General features: G+C 41.3%; 1 protein-coding gene across 1 annotated transcript; it reads right to left on the bottom strand.

Moving 5' to 3' along the window:
- Positions 1–2,655: 2,655 nt before the first annotated feature.
- On the bottom strand, positions 2,656–17,863 carry mindy1 (MINDY lysine 48 deubiquitinase 1). The gene is made up of 12 exons (XM_022747411.1): positions 17,549–17,863; positions 14,889–15,659; positions 13,578–13,829; positions 11,466–11,686; positions 10,534–10,591; positions 9,741–9,805; positions 9,227–9,385; positions 8,273–8,375; positions 7,936–8,078; positions 7,475–7,663; positions 7,222–7,389; positions 2,656–6,289 (listed from the first exon to the last, which is right to left on the bottom strand). Exons 2-12 carry the CDS (start codon positions 15,223–15,225, stop codon positions 6,224–6,226), a joined length of 1,761 nt encoding a protein of 586 aa, XP_022603132.1. The 5' UTR covers positions 15,226–15,659; positions 17,549–17,863; the 3' UTR covers positions 2,656–6,223.
- Positions 17,864–18,555: the final 692 nt, after the last annotated feature.

Here is an 18,555-nt window from a genome sequence, read left to right as displayed (position 1 = left end):
TTTCTTTCGTTGTTCTCCAGTTTGAAATCCAAAAACTCTACAACCTGGTCTGACATTACTGGTCTCAGGTCTGTATCTTAAGGCAAGCGTCGTTCAGTTTTAAAAAATACAAAAGTCAACACATTTACACAACAACATTTAATAGATCTCTTTTAATTATGACATATACAAAGCTTATAATTACAAGCTCTTTGGTCGTAATTACAAAATCGAATTTACAAGTTAAGTATGAGAATACTCAGAATTATTAGATCTTTATCTTGTAATCATGAGATATAAATATATAAAAATATAATATAAATATAATATAAAATTTACGATTATACCACAAATTCCTCTAAATTACAGTCGATTTGGAAAGAAAAACCTTCAGATTGAAGCTCAAGACGGTTTCTGAAACACATTTGATGAAACACAAAATTTAAATTTCTCTGCACAGCCTTTCCTTCAGCTCCACCCTCCTCTTCCTCCTCACACAGACTCAGAATGTAAACCTGTAAACGTCCACTTAATTTTGTCCGTTAGGATCCTCTCAGTTTGTTTCACAGCAGCTGACGATCAGCTCACAGCTCAGCCGATCAAATCGATCAGTTTGTGTGTCTCCTGAATTTCAATCATGTACAGAACCAACACACACATCGTACAGTTTGTCACGTGTCCTCACTAAACTGCATGGCGACTCATTCAATAAACCTGAAACCTGTTTCCTAACCGCTGTGGAGTTTTGTGTTCTTGGAGCAGGAGCAGTTAATTAGCTGATCAACAGAAAATTAATCAATTAATCGCTTCAGTTACTTCTCAGGCAGTTTTAGTTTCTCAAATGTGAAAAACTCATTTTCTTTATCATAAATACCAGAATAAACAGAACATTGTTGGCAAATGAAACAAAAATGTTTGGATTTAACGTAAAGTATGACTTTTAATTAAAATGTATAGGTGATTTTCTCTAAAGTGCGGGTATGTGTAAGTGTGAGTGAATGGTTGTTTGTCTCTATACGTCAGCCCTGTGATAGACTGCCGACCTGTCCAGGGTGTAACCCCACCCTCGCCCCAAAGTCAGCTGGGATCAGCTCCACCCGATCCCAGCTGACCTAGGGCAAAAAAGGTGAGTATTAGCTTCTGACTGTTTATTGTTTCTCCTTATATTACGCATATTTATTGTTATTGTTATTATCTACTTGATAATTAGCCTCACTAAGCATTATTTATTTTCCTCTTCCTCTGCCTCCTGAGCTGCTGCCCTTCACTGTGGACAGAAAAAGTGAGTACGAGCTTCTGACTGGAAGAAACAGTGATCTAGAATAGACTTTAATATAAAAACAGAGGAAGTAATATTAGCTACACACTTTGTGCTTCACCTGTTTATACATATATCAGTTGTTGTGTAATAATTCATTAAAATTTAATTTGTCTGTCTCACTAACCATTATTTATTGTTCTTCATTTTTACCACCTGAGCTGCTGCTGTAAACTGTGAATGAAAAAGGTGAGTATGAGGTATACTAGCTACATGCCTGTTTATTCATGTAAATATAATGTCACTTATTTAGAAGTTCAAGGACTATTTGTCTTACTAACCATTATTTTTTTCTCTGTCCTACTCCTACTACTCCTCCTACTCTGACACTCGAGCTGCTGTTTACTGAGGACAGAAAAGGTGAGTATGAGCTTCTGACTTAAAGAAAATGAGCTACAATATAACATAATGTAGAGACAGTAATGTATACTAATGTTTATACTAGTGGCATGCCCGTTTATTCATATAATATTACTATTATTAATATTATTTATTGTTCTTCCTTTTTACCACCTGAGCTGCTGCAGTAAACTGTGGACACAAGGACGACTACAAAGGATTTTCCCCACCTGTAACTCTCTCAGAGAAACATTATTTTGTTAAATAAGAGAATAAAAATATTTATGGGGAGTTTAACAGTGTGTGAAATTATTTACCATCCAGCCTTAAATGCCCTTGAATCCCTAAATTTTAGTGTGAGGTACAGCTGTGAATCATCAGCAAAGAAGGGACCAGTTTAAACCAGTTTAGTGCTGTAGACTTAATACCAACCCACTGTTTGAGATGAGTTAAAGGACGCCATGATCCAGAGTGTTGAAGGCAGAACTAGGATCTATTAAAACCAAGATGGCACTTTCCCCAGGGTCAGAGAGTAACTTGTAACCTTGTCATGTCCTGTGAAGGGCTGTGAAGTCAGGTTGAAATGGATTGAGGTTCTCATTAGTATTCAGGATACCATTGGCCAATACTTATTTAAACATTTAGCATGGAGGTTATGATTTTTTACCAAAGGCATGTTTAAAACATGCAAGGACAGCACCATACCAACTAGCATGCTAGGTGGAGAAAACCCAGACAATATATATATATATATATCAATGCGCGTGGCTCAATCGGGAATGGTGTGCTATGACTTTTCTAAGCAATTTGAGTAACCATGGCGACATAAATGGTGATGAAAGGCGAAAAGATTTCCATAGCGAATGAATGGGGAGACGTCTTCAAAACAACCAACTTTGGAGCTCTACTGCTGCGTCATACTTCAACGTAGAAAAATGGTTGAAAAGTTAAACGGGTCACAAGACTTGAGACTCTTTTGGGTTAAATCTGTATTTTTCAACAAATCAGTGAAAGACACCTCAAGGTTTGGTTTTGTTTTTATTGACAATTTGACATCATGACAAATTAAATACAAAGCTGAACAGAGCATGGCAGCGGTCAGACAGTCAGACTGAAGCTCAACAATCACACCAAAGAAAAAAATACCAGATGACAGACAGAAAGTAACGACGATGCCCCGAAACACTCACAGAGGCATGATGGGAAAATTGTAAGTGCTAAATGCACTTCTCTGAAACCAACATCTGATTAGAGAACACTTTTATTTCTCAGTTTAAGATGTTAACCGTTCAACGTGGCTTAAAGAAGTTGTTTAAATCAGGACAAGTGTGTTACTGAATTTTGTTCTGGTTCATTTCAGAGACCAGAACTGGCCCTGGTTTTTGTTAATGCCTTAAGACCAGGACTGTGAATCAGCAGCAGAATTAACATGGATTCAGTCGAAAGAATCAAAAAACTTTTTTTTCTCGTCCAGTTTGTTTCCACAACAGATTTAAATGTACAGAGGCTTGAATCTGCCAGGAAAAGACAAAAATACATGAATACAAAAATTTTGAGACAAATATGAGATAATGAACCAACTGTTTAACTTATAAATATAATTCTGAGATATTAAGTCAGAAATGATCAGATAAATTATATATAGGATAATAAATCAACATTTTCACTTAAGATAAAATTTTCAGATATAAATACAGATAAATCAAAAATAATTCTTATATAGAGTCCAGATTATATTAAGCCAACAATATGTTAAAATTCTGACTTTAAGTATTAAAGAATAATAAGATAGATACATTAAAAATCTTGATGAACAGTCCAAATTTTAAGTCATTAATACATCAACATTTTGACTTAAGACAAAATTACACTCTGATACTGAGTCATAAATATATAAATCAAAATGTGTTTTCAATAAAGAATTAAGTCACAAATCTGAGAACCTTTGTCATTTTTTTTGACTTTGACAAAACTATGAGATACTAAGTTTTAAATGAGCTCATTAGGATGAGATAATAAGAGAAAACTTTATCTGAAATTAAATCATAACTACAGTCAAAATATTTAATCAGAAAGTCCAGATATGAGAAAATCTCGGTTATTACAGCAGGATAGAAATTCTACTTATATTTCTATTAAAAAATATTTAGTTCAAAAGAACTATTCTTGTATCATTTCTTTTATCTGTTTATTTTCCAGGCAGGTTCGAGCTTCCATACAGATCAAAGTTCTGCTCAGTCATAAGCTCTGCAGTCAACAAATGTGACCAGCTGTCAAACCTGTGAGAACAGACGAGCACTGACAGGTGGCAGTGAACACATCATCAGATTTCTGTCCTGACTCGGGCTGTGATCACAAATTTGTCATTTCAATCTTTTTTTCCCCTGTATTTTATATTGGAAATGTTTTTGAGCAGCTGTGACATTTAGTTTTAGATTGTATTGTTGTTTCTGTAGAAAAATGTTTTTATACAAGGTTTAGAAAAAAGTGTTGCTCTAATGTCAGAATGAAAAAGGTTCATGTTGGCACCAACATAAAAGATTACCTGCTGTAATTAAACACGTTTTAATGAAACACAGTTTAAGTAAAACAACAAAATGTCACATTAGATTTTGGTTTATTTATTTTTACGTAACTGTTTATTTTACAGGTAAATTATTAATGAACAACTTCAAAGAAGTAAGATTTAATTTGGTTCTAATTTTAGCGAGAGTTCAGCCTTAAGTTCCAATTAACTGTCAGCAGGAGAGAAATTTAAAATTCAAACTACAACTAAAGGAGGAAAAAAAGTGACAACATCTGAGCTTTGACGATCAGTCTGATTAAAAAACTCAGGTGTTCACACGATACACTGTCCTTCTGATCCACTGCAGCCTGCTCATCAGTTGTTGAGAAATGTTGGATTTGACGCCGTCTCTAGAAAAGTTGTGGATAAAGGTAAAGCCATTTGCTGCCTTACAGTCCCGTTACCACGGTTACAAATCTGAAGTGAAAGAGTCTGACCATGAACAGGGGCTGAAACGTTCCCGGTCTCACTCCAGAAATATATACAGATTCAATTTCTAGTAATAAATGAATAATGACTGACATGGGTTTAAAAAGGAGCTTCCTCTATAACTGGAGCCAGATATCAACAGTTATCAAAATGAAAAACTTTATTGAACTTCAGAGCTTATTTTGTGCATCAATGGAAACAAAATCAGTGGAGGGAGTTTTGTATGGTTGGTCTCTGCTGACGTCCTGGTTTAAAGTTTAGTTTCATCTGCAGTGAGGCTGATTAATGGGAAAGGATCAAGTTCCTCAGAGGAGGTCACATAACAACAACAACAGGAACTTTTTAATGTTAATTGTGGTGGAGCATTCACAGAGGATGGAAAAATTTAAGTCAAAATCATGAAATATAGAAGTGGAATTTGGAGAAAACCTGATTTTCTTTTACTTTTGTAAATGCACTTTCAGGGTTAAAAAGCTCCATAAATTCAAGTTTTCATAAAAGAGAAGAATTACAGAAGACTGTCCGACTCTTCTAAAACATGTAAAATGACTCTGATCCATTATTATTTTCCACTGGTGTGAAAACAAGCAGGAAAAATGAATTAATGCAGAAACGTGGCTTCAGCTGATGAAACTGGTCTCATCAGAAAAAACTGCTCATGTCATTCTGGTCAATAAAAGAGAGATTACAGATCAAATAAACAGGTTTTCACCAATTTTCCTTCATCATCGCTTGGTGCCATTGTCAATGTAACAATTGTGACTTATCACTTCATTAACGGTTAATAAATCATTTATCAAAGCTTTATAGATCAGCTATAAACCATCAATAAGAAAAACTTTTGGGTTGTCAGTTGTGGCTGCTGTTCTTTCTCCAGCAAGAATTTTACTGCATCTTTCCTTCAGGTAAAACGTTCAAATGAATCATTTAACCTCTGACCTTCTGCAAAAAGCCAAAGATAATCGGAGGCAAAATCAGTGTTTTAACCACTGATCAATATTTAAATCCACACACCTCTTGGATTTTTAAAAAGGCCTTTAATTAATGACTGAACTTTTGTAACTGCAGATGACTGGTTCGCTTCTACTGATGGCTAATTAGAAAGTTTAATTTTTGTAATTATTTAATTAAATTAGTAAACCAGAGCTGATCTCATTATGTTGTTGTCTATAAGCACTAAAACAACTGTGAAAATAGCAAAATATTTTAGATTTTCTTTTTGTTGAACTGTTTCAGCTCCACACGCTCTGTAAATGTATCTTATATATGATTTATAACTGATCAATTTAACATCAGTAAATGATTTTATTGACTGTTAATAAAGACATTAGTTATGTGTTACAAACCCTTTATAAAGACTGTTACAGTTGTACCTGTGTGTTCTACCAGACTTCATCTTCATTTCTTACAAATTTACAAACGTTCCCAAACCTGGAATCCCAAACTGTCACCTGTGGAACAAAGCACTGGGGTTTGGCATCGAGCTGACTGTGTGTGTGTGTGTGTGTGTGTGTGTGTGTGTGTGTGTGTGTGTGTGTGTGCTCGTGTGTGCTCGTGTGTGTGTGTTACAGATGATGAAGATGATGAAGAGTCTATAGGAGGATACAGTCTGAGTCCTTGTCTCTCCTCCTGGCTTGCTGTGACCCCTGACCTCTGACCTGCAAACAGGAAGCCAACATGAGTCACCATGTGTTTAAAGGAACAGACCGCTGATTTATCTCAGTGGTTACCAAGGTCTACAAGGTTTGTTCAGTTTTAGATATTATATATTTAAAAGATGGCAATGTTTACATTTACTACAGGGTTCACAGATTTCAAACATAAGCAGAAGCAAAAGATATAAAATCATTGTTTTAAAAACACTGCAGAATGTGAAGTTATGCAACGGGGAGGAAAACAAGAGGTGAGTCACTGAGTGAGCTGTTGGCTATAACCTGAGCCTGTATCTGTTTCCATGTAGTCAATCTGTCTCATTAACAGCAGCTAAATCAGCTGTGATCAGCTCCTGTTTGCACTGTATCATGGACGTACAGACAGCTGTCACTGGATCACTGTGATACTGAAGAAAACTTAGAAACAGGAGGATTCTGAATGAAGTTCTGCCGCCTCTTAGATAATTTTCCAGGACATTTTCAGTGACATAATGAAGCAAGGTCAGATGATCACATCCTCAACTAACAAGTTCCTCTCTGTGGAGTCTCCTTTAAAACACACGTGTTAATCTATTTGAACGAACCTCAACCCTGGGACCGTTCTGTTACAGCGACAGCTTTAACAGTTTATTCATACAGTGAATGGATTCACTTCCAATTCATTCAAATTTGTTTTGAAGAAGTGACAGTGACGGTACAGATGCTACATCATGAACACAGCTCATTTTCATGCTTAATGAATTCAGAGCCACAAACATTAAAAATTAGGTAAAGATGTTTTATGGCAACACTTCAGGTTAATTCAGGAAGCCCATGCTGTCTGATGTGACTCAGGGTGCATTCAAAAAGTCCACAATGTCCAAATGTTAAGAAACAAGACAAAGAGTCTCCAACCACGTTAACAGACCTGTGGGGCTGCAGCTGTGAGTCTCCGTTACCTGCTGTGCTGCCTGCACTGATCCCTGCTGCTGCTGTTGCTGTTGTTGCTGGAGTTGCTGCTGTTGCTGGTATTCCTCCTGTTGGAGCTGACGGGCCAACTCCAGGTCACTGAGGGGCCCCGGGGCCCCGCCCTGCTGCTGCTGCAGGGACACCGCCACCAGGTAGTCCTAACACCAACAACAAGATCAGTCAGTGACTGGTTAAACTAGCTCTGTCAGAGCACCACCTGGTCCATCTGTCTGTCTGTCTCACCTGGTCAATCTGTCTCTGCTGGTCCTGGGCCGTGGGGGGCAGGGTGGAGGTGGGCGGAGCTCTCTGATGACACAGTCTGAAGTCAGAGTCACAGAAGTTCCCATCGCCCTCAACGTTATGAAGAGACTCCCAGACCAGACCCTCCTCCTGCAGGAAACCCTGATCTGTCACCAGCAGGTACAGGTGACCCTGAGAGAGAGGAGAAAACTTTATTAACAACAGGTATTTATTACAAGCAGCCAGTAACAGTTTGTGTCTGTCCACACTAAACGCCTTCAGCATTAAAAATCCATGTTCATGTGTTACCAGGTGGAACACAGTTCACCTGACCCACAGCTAGCCTCCTTGTGTGTGTGTGTGCGCGTGTGTGTGTGTGTGTGTGTGTGTGTGTGTGTGTGTGTGTGTGTGTGTGTGTGTGTGTGTGTGTGTGTGTGTGTGTGTGTGTGTGTGTGTGTCTCCACCTTGTGTTTGATCATGGTACTGAAGTGGTTGTTCCTGAAGAACACAGAGATCTCTCCCTCTTTGGCCGTCGTGTTGAGTTCACACAGACCGTGATACGACAACTGAGTCGCTGTCGACTCCAGAAACTGCTCTGCTACCAGACCTGGAGAAAACACACACACATCATGTAGAGACACCACACACATACACACAGATATGTACACACACAGTGAGAGCTGTTGGTTCACAAACAGGGTGATTCATCAGACCTCTGTGCACAGTCAGTGTCTGCAGAGTGTGCTGTGTGTGTGGTCATGTTTTTATGAGTGTGTTCGTTCATGTTCAAGTGTGTGTTACCTTCACTGACTCGACTGCTGTCAGCAGAGTGTTTGTAGTCGATGATTTTCTCCACCAGCTGGTTGTAACTCAGTTTCCCCACAGCAGCCACCATCTCTGGACTCTGCACGCACATGCACACACACACACACACGAAGGATAATGTGGTCACAATCTCTGCTAATGAATCATTAACAACTAATTACCTACAGTACATTTTCCATCCCTGTTTATAGACTGACAGAGCTCCACTGGTTTCACTGGTTCGTGTTCATCAGTCACAGTAAACATCAGTGTGTTTGTTCTGTTACTCTCATATTCACACAGGTTCACTTACACAACCCGATCACTGCTGTAGAATCATTAACACAACCACAGAACAAGTTTCAGACAGATGGAGGCTCGTTATTCACAAATTCACAAATTCTGTTCACATTCTGACTTTTTCTTCACGAGCTGAACCAAACAGCTCTGACTGCCTCATACTAACAAGTGCTGTTAATGTTATATCTGAACCCGAATCTGATTAAAACACTGTGTGTGTCTCACTGTGTCCCTGGGCGACATGTTCCCTCATCACCATGAACACACACACTGTAGTTTATTCTGACTCAGTCACACACACACACACAGTCCTGCTGCCACAAATTCTCACTACAGCACCAAACATGGATTAATCCACCACTGAAAACAGTCCCCAACAAATGCTTTATATATTTCCTCCTGTTTGTCTGATAAAAACTACAGTTAGCAGCTGTACACTAAACTATATATTTGTGAGGAGTTTTCTTGAGATCTACGTCTTCAGTAGGAACCAATGAGCTCAGAGCTGAGAGACAGAGGAGGGAAGGTGTTGAGAGACGGACTCACACATTGTTGGATTGAGTCTGAACATGAGATTTGATATTTCCATCTCATGCTCCATCATACATACATACAAACAGGGGAAACACACACACACAAGCTGAGTGTTACCTGTGGGTCGACCAACCAGCCGTGGTACAGTGGGATGTCCAGCAGGTCGAACACGATGCACTCAGGTGTGTATTCAAAGTCTGTGACTCCAGTGAAACGTACGTTAACATCCAGACCTGTGGAGAGCTTAGGGAGGACCGCCATGGCATCACTCATGTTCTGAACACACACACACACACACACACACACACACACACGTCAGTCATAGCTCCACAGTTAGTCTTTTGTTCAGTCAGTGTTCATGTTCGACAAACTAATCTCAACTCAAGCTCCTCTGTAGTGAGTTACTTCACTGATGAAGACTATCTGATGCAGTTGAAAGCTCTGGAAAAAGCAGGTAAGGGACTTAAGGACTTAAGGGCTTATTCTGTCAAACTACAACTTACAAGGTCAAAGATAAATTTTCATGTTGCCGTTTGCCTCAGCAGATATGTGTGTGTGTGTGTGTGTGTATGTGTATATGTGTGTGTGTGTGTGTGTGTGTGTGTGTGTGTGTGTGTGTGTGTGTGTTTACCTGTTGGAAGTTGAGCTCCATCCCATCAGCTTTCTCTCTGGGTGTGACAGACAACACACACTCTCCTACAGAACAAACACACACATCACTGCATCACTTTGTTGTTATCATGTGATAAACATCAGACAGTAACAGCTGACAGCTCCTTTTCCATAGCAACACCCGAGCAGGTAAATTACAACAATAAAGTTCATAATAAATAAAACATAAAATCAACACATGCAGCAACAGACACTAAAGGTGGCCCAGACTGTAGGCTGTGGATATTAAAATGTCCGTTTGTGTTTTGAGAGGGTTGACACTGAGGACACAGAAAACCTGTGATCCGGCACATAACAACAACTGAAGAGTTCAGAAATGTATTTTGGAGCAAGAGCTTGTTAAAAACAATCCTATAATTAACAGGTGGTCAATGAAGGAAGGTGAAGATAGGAGTGATGTCATCGCATTTTGTTGAATTTCATGGTTTCTACATGTTGAACCAGCTGCAGAGGGAAAGAGATGGAGCTACAAAGGCTGGTCGGCCTGTCCCTGAGTCAGGATTTCTCACTGATGCTCTGACTCCAGGTGTTGGGGGAATCATCATTGGTATATCAATTTATCAGAGGCTTGTTGCATCATGCTATTACTGATGACGATGTCACTATAGACGAGTCAGACAGGTGAGAGTTTTCCTTTAAATACTGAACCTTTATTCACACTGACTGAGAGCAGAGCAGTCCACCCTTAAAACCCTCTGACAGGTAAAATCAGCAGCTGATTGGATGACACCTCTGTGTGCGTGAGATCTTACCCAGGTGAGCCATCAGGTCCTCGGTGGTGACCACTTCAGTCTGAGCAGGAAGCTTCGCCTGAACGAACACACCACACACACACACACACACACTGAGTACAAATGATACTGAGGTTTAACAAACAAAGAACAGGATTAAAAGTGTCAGCTCACTTAAATCACAGTCATCAGTCATGTGACCACACTGACGTGTACACAGTCTTGGTTTACCTGCAGACTCAGAGCAGGGCTGTTTGGTTCTTCAGAGCTGGTTAAACATTTATCTGGAGCTGTTGTCATAGCAACAAAGTTGGGATCTGGAGCTGGATCAGGACCATGGGTTTTTACAGGGAGCCACATACAAATGATTTTCTACCTTTATTTATAGATTAACTTTATTTAACCAGGTTTTTTTCCTTTCTTTGAATCATAAACAGTTCCCAGTGTAACACAGGTGTGGACAGTAAACAGAGGATCAGAGGCTCTGCAGGTCTGACTACTGCAGTTCGTCCTTCAGACTTACACCACAGAGTCTTTGCCCCCTCACAAAGACACGGATCCAGTATAAAGACTCATATAAACTACATATTAACTGTGTGTCATGGTAGCAGGTGATGCTCTGCAGCGTCCCCCTGCAGAGGCTTTAGGCTTTGTCCTGCTGGATGCCTGTGCCTGTTACAGACCAGATCCTGTTATTTCACCAGGGTTAAAATGTCAGGAACCATGAGTTAAATTACAGTGAAGACACCTGCGACCCCTGCCCACCCCCTCCTTTTCATGTTCATTCTGACTGTATGGGGCTTTAGTCAATAATCACAGTGTAATTAAAGAGACTCAGTGTTGATGATGACGCTCCTGGTGAGTCATCCAGATCTGAGGCCAAACTTAAAATACTTAGAGAGAGAAATAAACCTGATTAGAGATACGAGTGTGTGTGTGTGTGTGTGTTTTACCTTCCAGCGCAGGAAGAGTGTGTTCATGATGGCCAGCAGGGGGCAGGGTCCGTTCTCGCTCTGAGTGATGATGGGGGTCTTCTTCTCCTTCCAGGTGATCCACTTCACCAGGTAGTACGCGGGCATGGACGGCCTGGGCTCCACAGCTGCAGCAGCTGTGGAGGAGGAGGCAGCGGCAGCGGCAGCAGGAGGAACTGCTGCTGCAGCAGCGACAGCGCCCCCTGTGGACAAGATGACGACTACAGTCACACACAGACTTCAACTGTTTCCACAGCTGGTTTTTCCTGGTTCTGATGTGTTGACGGTTAAAATCACTGTTCACTACGATTTCTACTTTATTTACATCATATTTCTATAATACTGTACAGTGTGTACATTGTTAAATATATTGTACATATTCATATTACAGTGTTTATGTGCATTATTATTCAAATCTCACCTGCATATTAATATATATTTCTTAATCTCAACTCTATTTGATTTTATCTTGTTTTAGATTCTTATTAAAAGAGCTCTTTGTTTTTTCTTCACCTGCCTCTGTGCTGCTGTAACATGCATTTTTCAGGGATCAATTTAATCCACAGAAGAAAACAAACTCTTCAGCCCAGAGTCTCTTCATCTTCCTCCGTATGAGTTCTCACTGTTTCAAACACTGACTCGGGCAGCACAGTGTTTTCTGGTTCTCCATCCTGTAATTTCCTCTAATCTCACTGAACCACTCTATTCCTGTGATTCACCTCTGTGAAGGCTCACCTCGCCCTGTTCACCCTGTCACTGTTTTTCTGCTTGAACTAAATCAGACTAAAGCCTGTAAATGAGGAATGAGTCACTGGAGCTGATGAGGACAAGTCACAGCGGAGTTACAGACAGAATTGGAGACGCTCTGTTATTTTTACTCAACACACAAACTCCTGTTACATAGGGAAGAGTGTCGTGGCTTTACTCTGCCTCAGAGTTTGGTATAAAACAGACAAACACAGAATGAGAAGGCCATTCTTGTTCTGGTGGGGGGGAAGTCACTCTCACTTTTACAACATCCGTGTAAAAGTGAGAGCTGGCATTGTGGGACAGATGCCGGCTGTTGTGTTACACCTCTGACTCCTGAACGTCAACATGCTCTAAACTCACAAACTGGGGCGGCATCATATCGACTTCGTTTGGTTCAGTGTAAACAAGTAAAAGCATCATAATGAAGGGTCTTGACAGTAACATACTGGGATCTCTGTGTAAAAAACGCTACAGAGACATTTTTGATTTCAGCCTGAAAAAAGAAAAAAAAAACATGTCTTTCATGTGTAAGATGCATCTTACGCAGAGGATGACAAACCTGTTTTATTTATCTTCATAACATCAACAAGGCTGATGTGTCTGTGAGACGATCAGAAGTGGATATTTATGGATATTAGAGATTGAACTAGAAGTTACTTCTATTCAGTTAATCTAGAAAAATAATCTACGTGACATTAATTTAACAGTTTGTTACTTCAGTCATTTTTCCATGAAAAAAGAAACTGACAAATTCTCTTTATGTCTCAAAAACCACCTGTCCATGTACGTGAACTTCATGTAACAGTGGACTCAGATTACAGTAAATCTTGTTTGTCAAGTGAGGCCATCTTTGCTGCAGCTGCAGTGAACAATCTGTGAGTAACATTGACATCACTGCTGAGTGTGTGTGTTTCTGTGTGTCAACATGTCAGCACATCACTCTCTAGTTCTGCTTCCTCCTTTTACATCAAACGTCCTGGAGACAAACTGAACCAACACATAAAACACTGGCATCACACACACAAATCTTGAGTGTGTGTAGCCAGCAGAGTGTGTGTGTGTGTGTGTGTGTGTGTGTGTGTGTGTGTGTGTGTGTGTGTGTGTGTGTGTGTGTGTGTGTGTGTAACCAACAGTTCACATGAATTTCCCCAAGGGGATAAATAAAGTATCTATATCTATCTATCTAGTTGTTTCCATTACTGATTTACCTGCTGTTGTTTGGGGGAATAAAAACCTGACACTAGCTCTGTCATAATTTTTTTTCTTCTTCAACACCTCAGCATGAACAACGCTGCCTTACAAGATCAAATCTGGTTAAAAAAAAACCATTGGTGGACGTCTCACCTGCAGCTTCTTGCGTCTCATCGCCCTTCAGACTGGGGACCTCGGTGGACAGAGAGCAGCCTTCAGCGCCCAGAGCAGAGTAGGACGAGGACAGGCCGTCTTCCACGTCCAGGGAGTTTCCTGTGGCCGTGACCCCGTCTGACAGCTCCAGACTGGGGATGGAGAAGGACGCCGAGTCTGTGGACTCCCGCTGGTCCTCTGAACCACCTGCCGTGGCTACAGACGAGCTGTCCTCCAGGTCCAGCTCCAGACCTACAGACACAGGACCAGGGACAGATTAGAGAGCAGAGCTCTCTGATGTCCTGAAGACACCAGTAAAACCTTTCATTGACAGATGAACCAGTGAAGATCACAGTCAATGGTCATATCTGAACACTGTGTTAATAAGCAGAGTCTCTGCCTTCTCTCACACTCTGGCCTGCAGCCAATCACATCCCACAACAACAAAGGCTGATTGAAGGCGTCTCCTGTTTCCCTGCTCCAGTCTCCACTTCCTGAATGTTAACCAGCTGGGACACAGCAAAGCCTCTGAACCAACATCTCTAACAGAAACTGAACACCAACACCTTTTTTAAGCTGTATGTACAGTCACCGTGTTAGACCATCAGTTCAAGTCCTCCCCCTTCCTCCCTCCCTTTGAAGAATGGATCGAATTATAAAATTACTTCATGTAAAAATTTAGATTGTCTGAGACATTTCAATGACCGGTGATGATGAGTCACCGTAAACTTTGGTCATGTTAGCTGTTTTTATCACTGACATAAATAAGTCTGTCAGGTTTTACAGTCTGGTCAGGTTATGAGGTCATTGCCACCATCGCTGGTGTCGGCAGGTTCACCAGGTTACCTCTTTGACATCACATAAATATCATTTAATATCTGATTCACCATCACAATGACGTAACTGTGAGAGATATGAATGAAAACCAGCATTTCTTCACATTTTTGTCAGTATTTCCAGACATGTTCTTCATATTATAATCAGCTGATCATTAAACTTGATCTCAACCTGGAGTGAGCAGTCAACAGGAAGTTGATGAATGGATGAATTAACCAGTTAAAAAAAAAAAAGTAATTCATATCAACAGCAACATTTTAACATCTTTTCTTCATCTGTGGAAACAGAACTAAAGGTTTGATAAAAAGACAGTTTGAGCTGTGAGACTTTAAAACAACAGTTACATCTTAACTCTGGTGCTATGAATTCTGGGTGATAGCTGCATGTACATGTATGTCTACTCATCACCACTGCTGAAACATGCTAGTTTACAGTCAGACAGACAGGTTTACTCTGGACCTGGTCTCTCCTCACCTGGGTCTCCTGCTCTGTTCTGTCTTCCCTCAGTCCCAATGTGTCTGAGCAGAGCAGACACAGATTCTTCTTCTGTGGTGACCATGGTTACAGTCCCGTTTTCAGACGACACCAATGAGGACTCCTGTGGTGCGGGCGTGGCCTCCTCTTTGCTGGGTAGAGGACTGTCGGCATCTCCGTTGCTGCTCGGGACCTTGACTCCGGTGTCCGACCCCAACGTTCGGCCCGACCCCTCTGTCACCGTGGTTACTATCAGTTCCTTGGAGACGGTTTCTGTGGTGAGAGTGGGTTCGATCAGCAGTTCTGCAGCTGCCGGTTCCGAGCTGGACTCGGCCATCGTCAGCTGATCGACTGGTTAGCTCTGGAGAAACAAGGTCCGCCGCTTCACAGAGAAAACACCAGCTCCTCATGTACACAAAGACAAAGTGTAGGAGCTGAGACCTTCATCAGAGACAGCCTCAGTGTCAGGACGTCTGCTCTGGTCACAAGTTCACAGACTTCACAGGCGCTGTTTTAAGATGAAGGTGTGACGGAGGAGCTGACAGTGAGCAGCTGAAGCTTTAACATGGCCCTCAGGAGACCCCTATGTGCCGACCACCAGCTCAGAGTTACACAAAACAAACACAGGTCAAATCCTTATGAACAAACAGATGTTGAAGGTAGAAAATATGAAGAGAAAGAACCTGTTTGTGGCTGTAAATGTGACTGTCAGATAAAGTGTGGGGATTATTTCCGTTTGTCGTCAAAACAGTCCCAGACGTCCTGCCACACCTGGGGAGGAGGAGACAAGAGGGATCAAACATTAAAGATGCTGCTGGACAGTAAATCTCATCACCAGCTGACACCACACGGGATGTAGAGCCGCGGTGTTTGATATTTGTGCTTCAAAAAATGAATGAAATTATTGATCGATTATTAAAATGGCAATCAACTAATCATAATGGAATAAAATACCTGTTTAACCATCACACCAGTCACAGAATGGTGGACAGCAAACAATAAGACCTACAAATCTTTAAGTAGTCCAAGAATTTATTTCCCAGTTGGATACAACAAAAACTCTTGGTAATATAACTGTTAATGGCTGTTAAATTTTCATGTCTGAAAGTCAAAAACCACAGAGACACAAAGATCGCATCGTGTTGCCACATTGCATCATTTATAGTGATTTTTATGTCTTTCAGTCTGAGGGTCCTATATAGGAGGTGAAGGGGACCTTTTACTTGTCTGTGCCCAGGGGCTCATTGTCTCACAATCTGCCCATGCCTGGACTCAGATAAACGACAGGAAATCAAACCACTGAAAGAATAAACCCTTAATTTGTCAATTTATGTTGAAATCAACACATTCTGAGTGGAGGAGCCTCCTCACATCTGTCTCCCAACAGTTGGAGCCATCACTGTCACAGAAGGAGAGAAAAACATTATTATCTGTATGTAGTAAAACTGAGGGATACAGACCTGAGCAGCAGAGGCCGAGATCTCCTGACTTTAAGCCCGAAAACACTGAATTCTACATTTCCCATAATGCACCGGAATAATGTCTTTCATTATCACCTGCCTGGTGAACAGCTACATATTTCAAAGTTTGTAACCCAGACTGTATGTTAGAGATCTGTCGTCTCCAAGCCTGATGACACCACTAGGACATTAATATGATTTCAACAGACAGTTCAACTGTACATAGCTACAGTTAAAATGAAATGTCATGTCTTCTGACACTGACAACAAGTCAGACAAAACAGGTGAAACAGGTTATAGCCTCGTGGTGGTACCTTTACATTCACTTCACATAGGATAAGGAGCACCTCTGCTAACAAAAACATCATTAATGTAATAAAACCTTCACTGTGAGAAGACAGGGCAGAGACACTGCTTCACACAGTAAACCCAGTGGTCATCTACCAACTAAACAGATCCCAGATTAACACCTGTCTGTGCCACCTTGGCTAAAACCCTGTGACTCACCTGTAAAAACACATCACGTTAACTGATCTCATGCAGAAGGTCATGAAACTTCAGTACAGATCAATACTCGGGTCCAAACCTTTCTGATACACCTACTGGTGTTTGTGTAGCACCAACAGTGAGCTCAACAGTATGCAGGAGTTTTTCACTTTTAATCAAGTTAAGGCACACCTGCTGCACACCCAGGTGTTATTTTACATCTGTTTACATTTGCTTGGTTTTCGTTTTTCGATTAATGTTTGTTTCTTTAAACCTTGGTCATGTTGTGTCTTTTCTGTGACTTTCAACAAGTCATTTCATAAAGAGGCTTTGGTTCAGGACCCCTGACCCCTGGGACCACGTAGGCCTGCTCAGTGATCCATGTCAGGTACATCAGGACTGACTGCTGTCCTCCAGCTACATACTGGGTGTTGATGCTGTACAGGTGACCTTGCCACACCTGATCTTTTCCTGAGCTGACGCCACAGTTCGGATCTTGTTCTATTACTGTGGGAGTACAGCAGGGAGTAGAAGTGTGAACATGTGGCTGTCAGTTCATCAGAATGTGTGGCTGAGGAGGAGGAGAGTGATTCAGTCCCCGAGGACAGTCAGTACTCAGCCAAACAAGTGCTGAAGTTTCCCGTAACGTTGCTCAGTCAAATAACAAACCACCACTTCACCGTGAAACTACACACTGTAACTGTCTGTACTTACTGCGGATGGTGGTCTCGGGCCTGTCGCACCAGCTCAGCAGAAACCGGACAGAAACCCTGAAACCTGCGACTCACGGCTCCGCGTTAAGCTGCTTTCTGCTACCGGAGCTAGCCAACCCGACGCTAGCTCTCCGAGCTAACTCAGCTAAGTTCGCTGTTGTTCCGCAGAGACACCGAGTCAAGTCCGCCTGGGACCCGGCACTGACCCCCGCATCCACGTCACAACAAACATCCGGCTAAATAAGATGCTGGTTACTGACACGGGGTGCGGACGTCTGATCCGTGCTAACTGTGGCGGGTGAACGGGCGTGCTAGCTGTTTACATTCCTCTCCGCTCACAGGCCCCGCCCACCGGAGGGCACAAACAGCACCCACGTCACATCCGCCCATCTTTAAAAGGCTGTTAGCCGTTAGCCATCGCTGAAGTTTTTTTTTTTTTTTTTTTTTATTACTAATGAAACAGAAGCACTCTGTACTCTGACAGCCCAAACTATAGATATAGTAAAAACAAACACAAGAAGACTCTGGACTTGACAATGCGGTCACTACGATGTTCGTTCCCACGATTGCTTAAATAAAGTTTGCTAGCACACGGCCAGCCTCACTATGTTCGATAATGACCACGCAGAACTCCATTTAAAAATGTGAATTAGATTAATTTACTTACCAGTACAAATACACACACTAATTAACATTTCCACCTCTTCGTTAGGAGACACTTCTAAATCCAACGAACATAGTATCCGAACAGTGTGTGTTTAAAATAAAAATCTACTTTTTACAACGTCTAGTCAGTGCGGCTCGGCTTGCCGCTGGCCGACAGCTGGAGTTAAAAAAAAAAAGAGAACCACTAGTTTAAGAAAGTAAAGTAATTTTAACCGCAGTTCACCCAGGCATACCCAAAAATCACAGCAACAAAACCGAGTAGTAATTTGAATGGTGTTTGGCGTCGGTTCAGGACAATTATATCAGGTGCAGCACTTGACTTTACTTTACACACTGTTTCAT

The sequence above is a fragment of the Seriola dumerili genome, unplaced genomic scaffold (genome assembly GCF_002260705.1).
Source record: "Seriola dumerili isolate Sdu_G_001 unplaced genomic scaffold, Sdu_1.0 BDQW01000110.1, whole genome shotgun sequence".
Taxonomy (NCBI): Eukaryota; Metazoa; Chordata; class Actinopteri; order Carangiformes; family Carangidae; genus Seriola; species Seriola dumerili.
The sequence above is the reverse complement of the archived record's forward strand: the minus strand, read 5'-3'. Positions and strand labels throughout refer to the sequence as shown.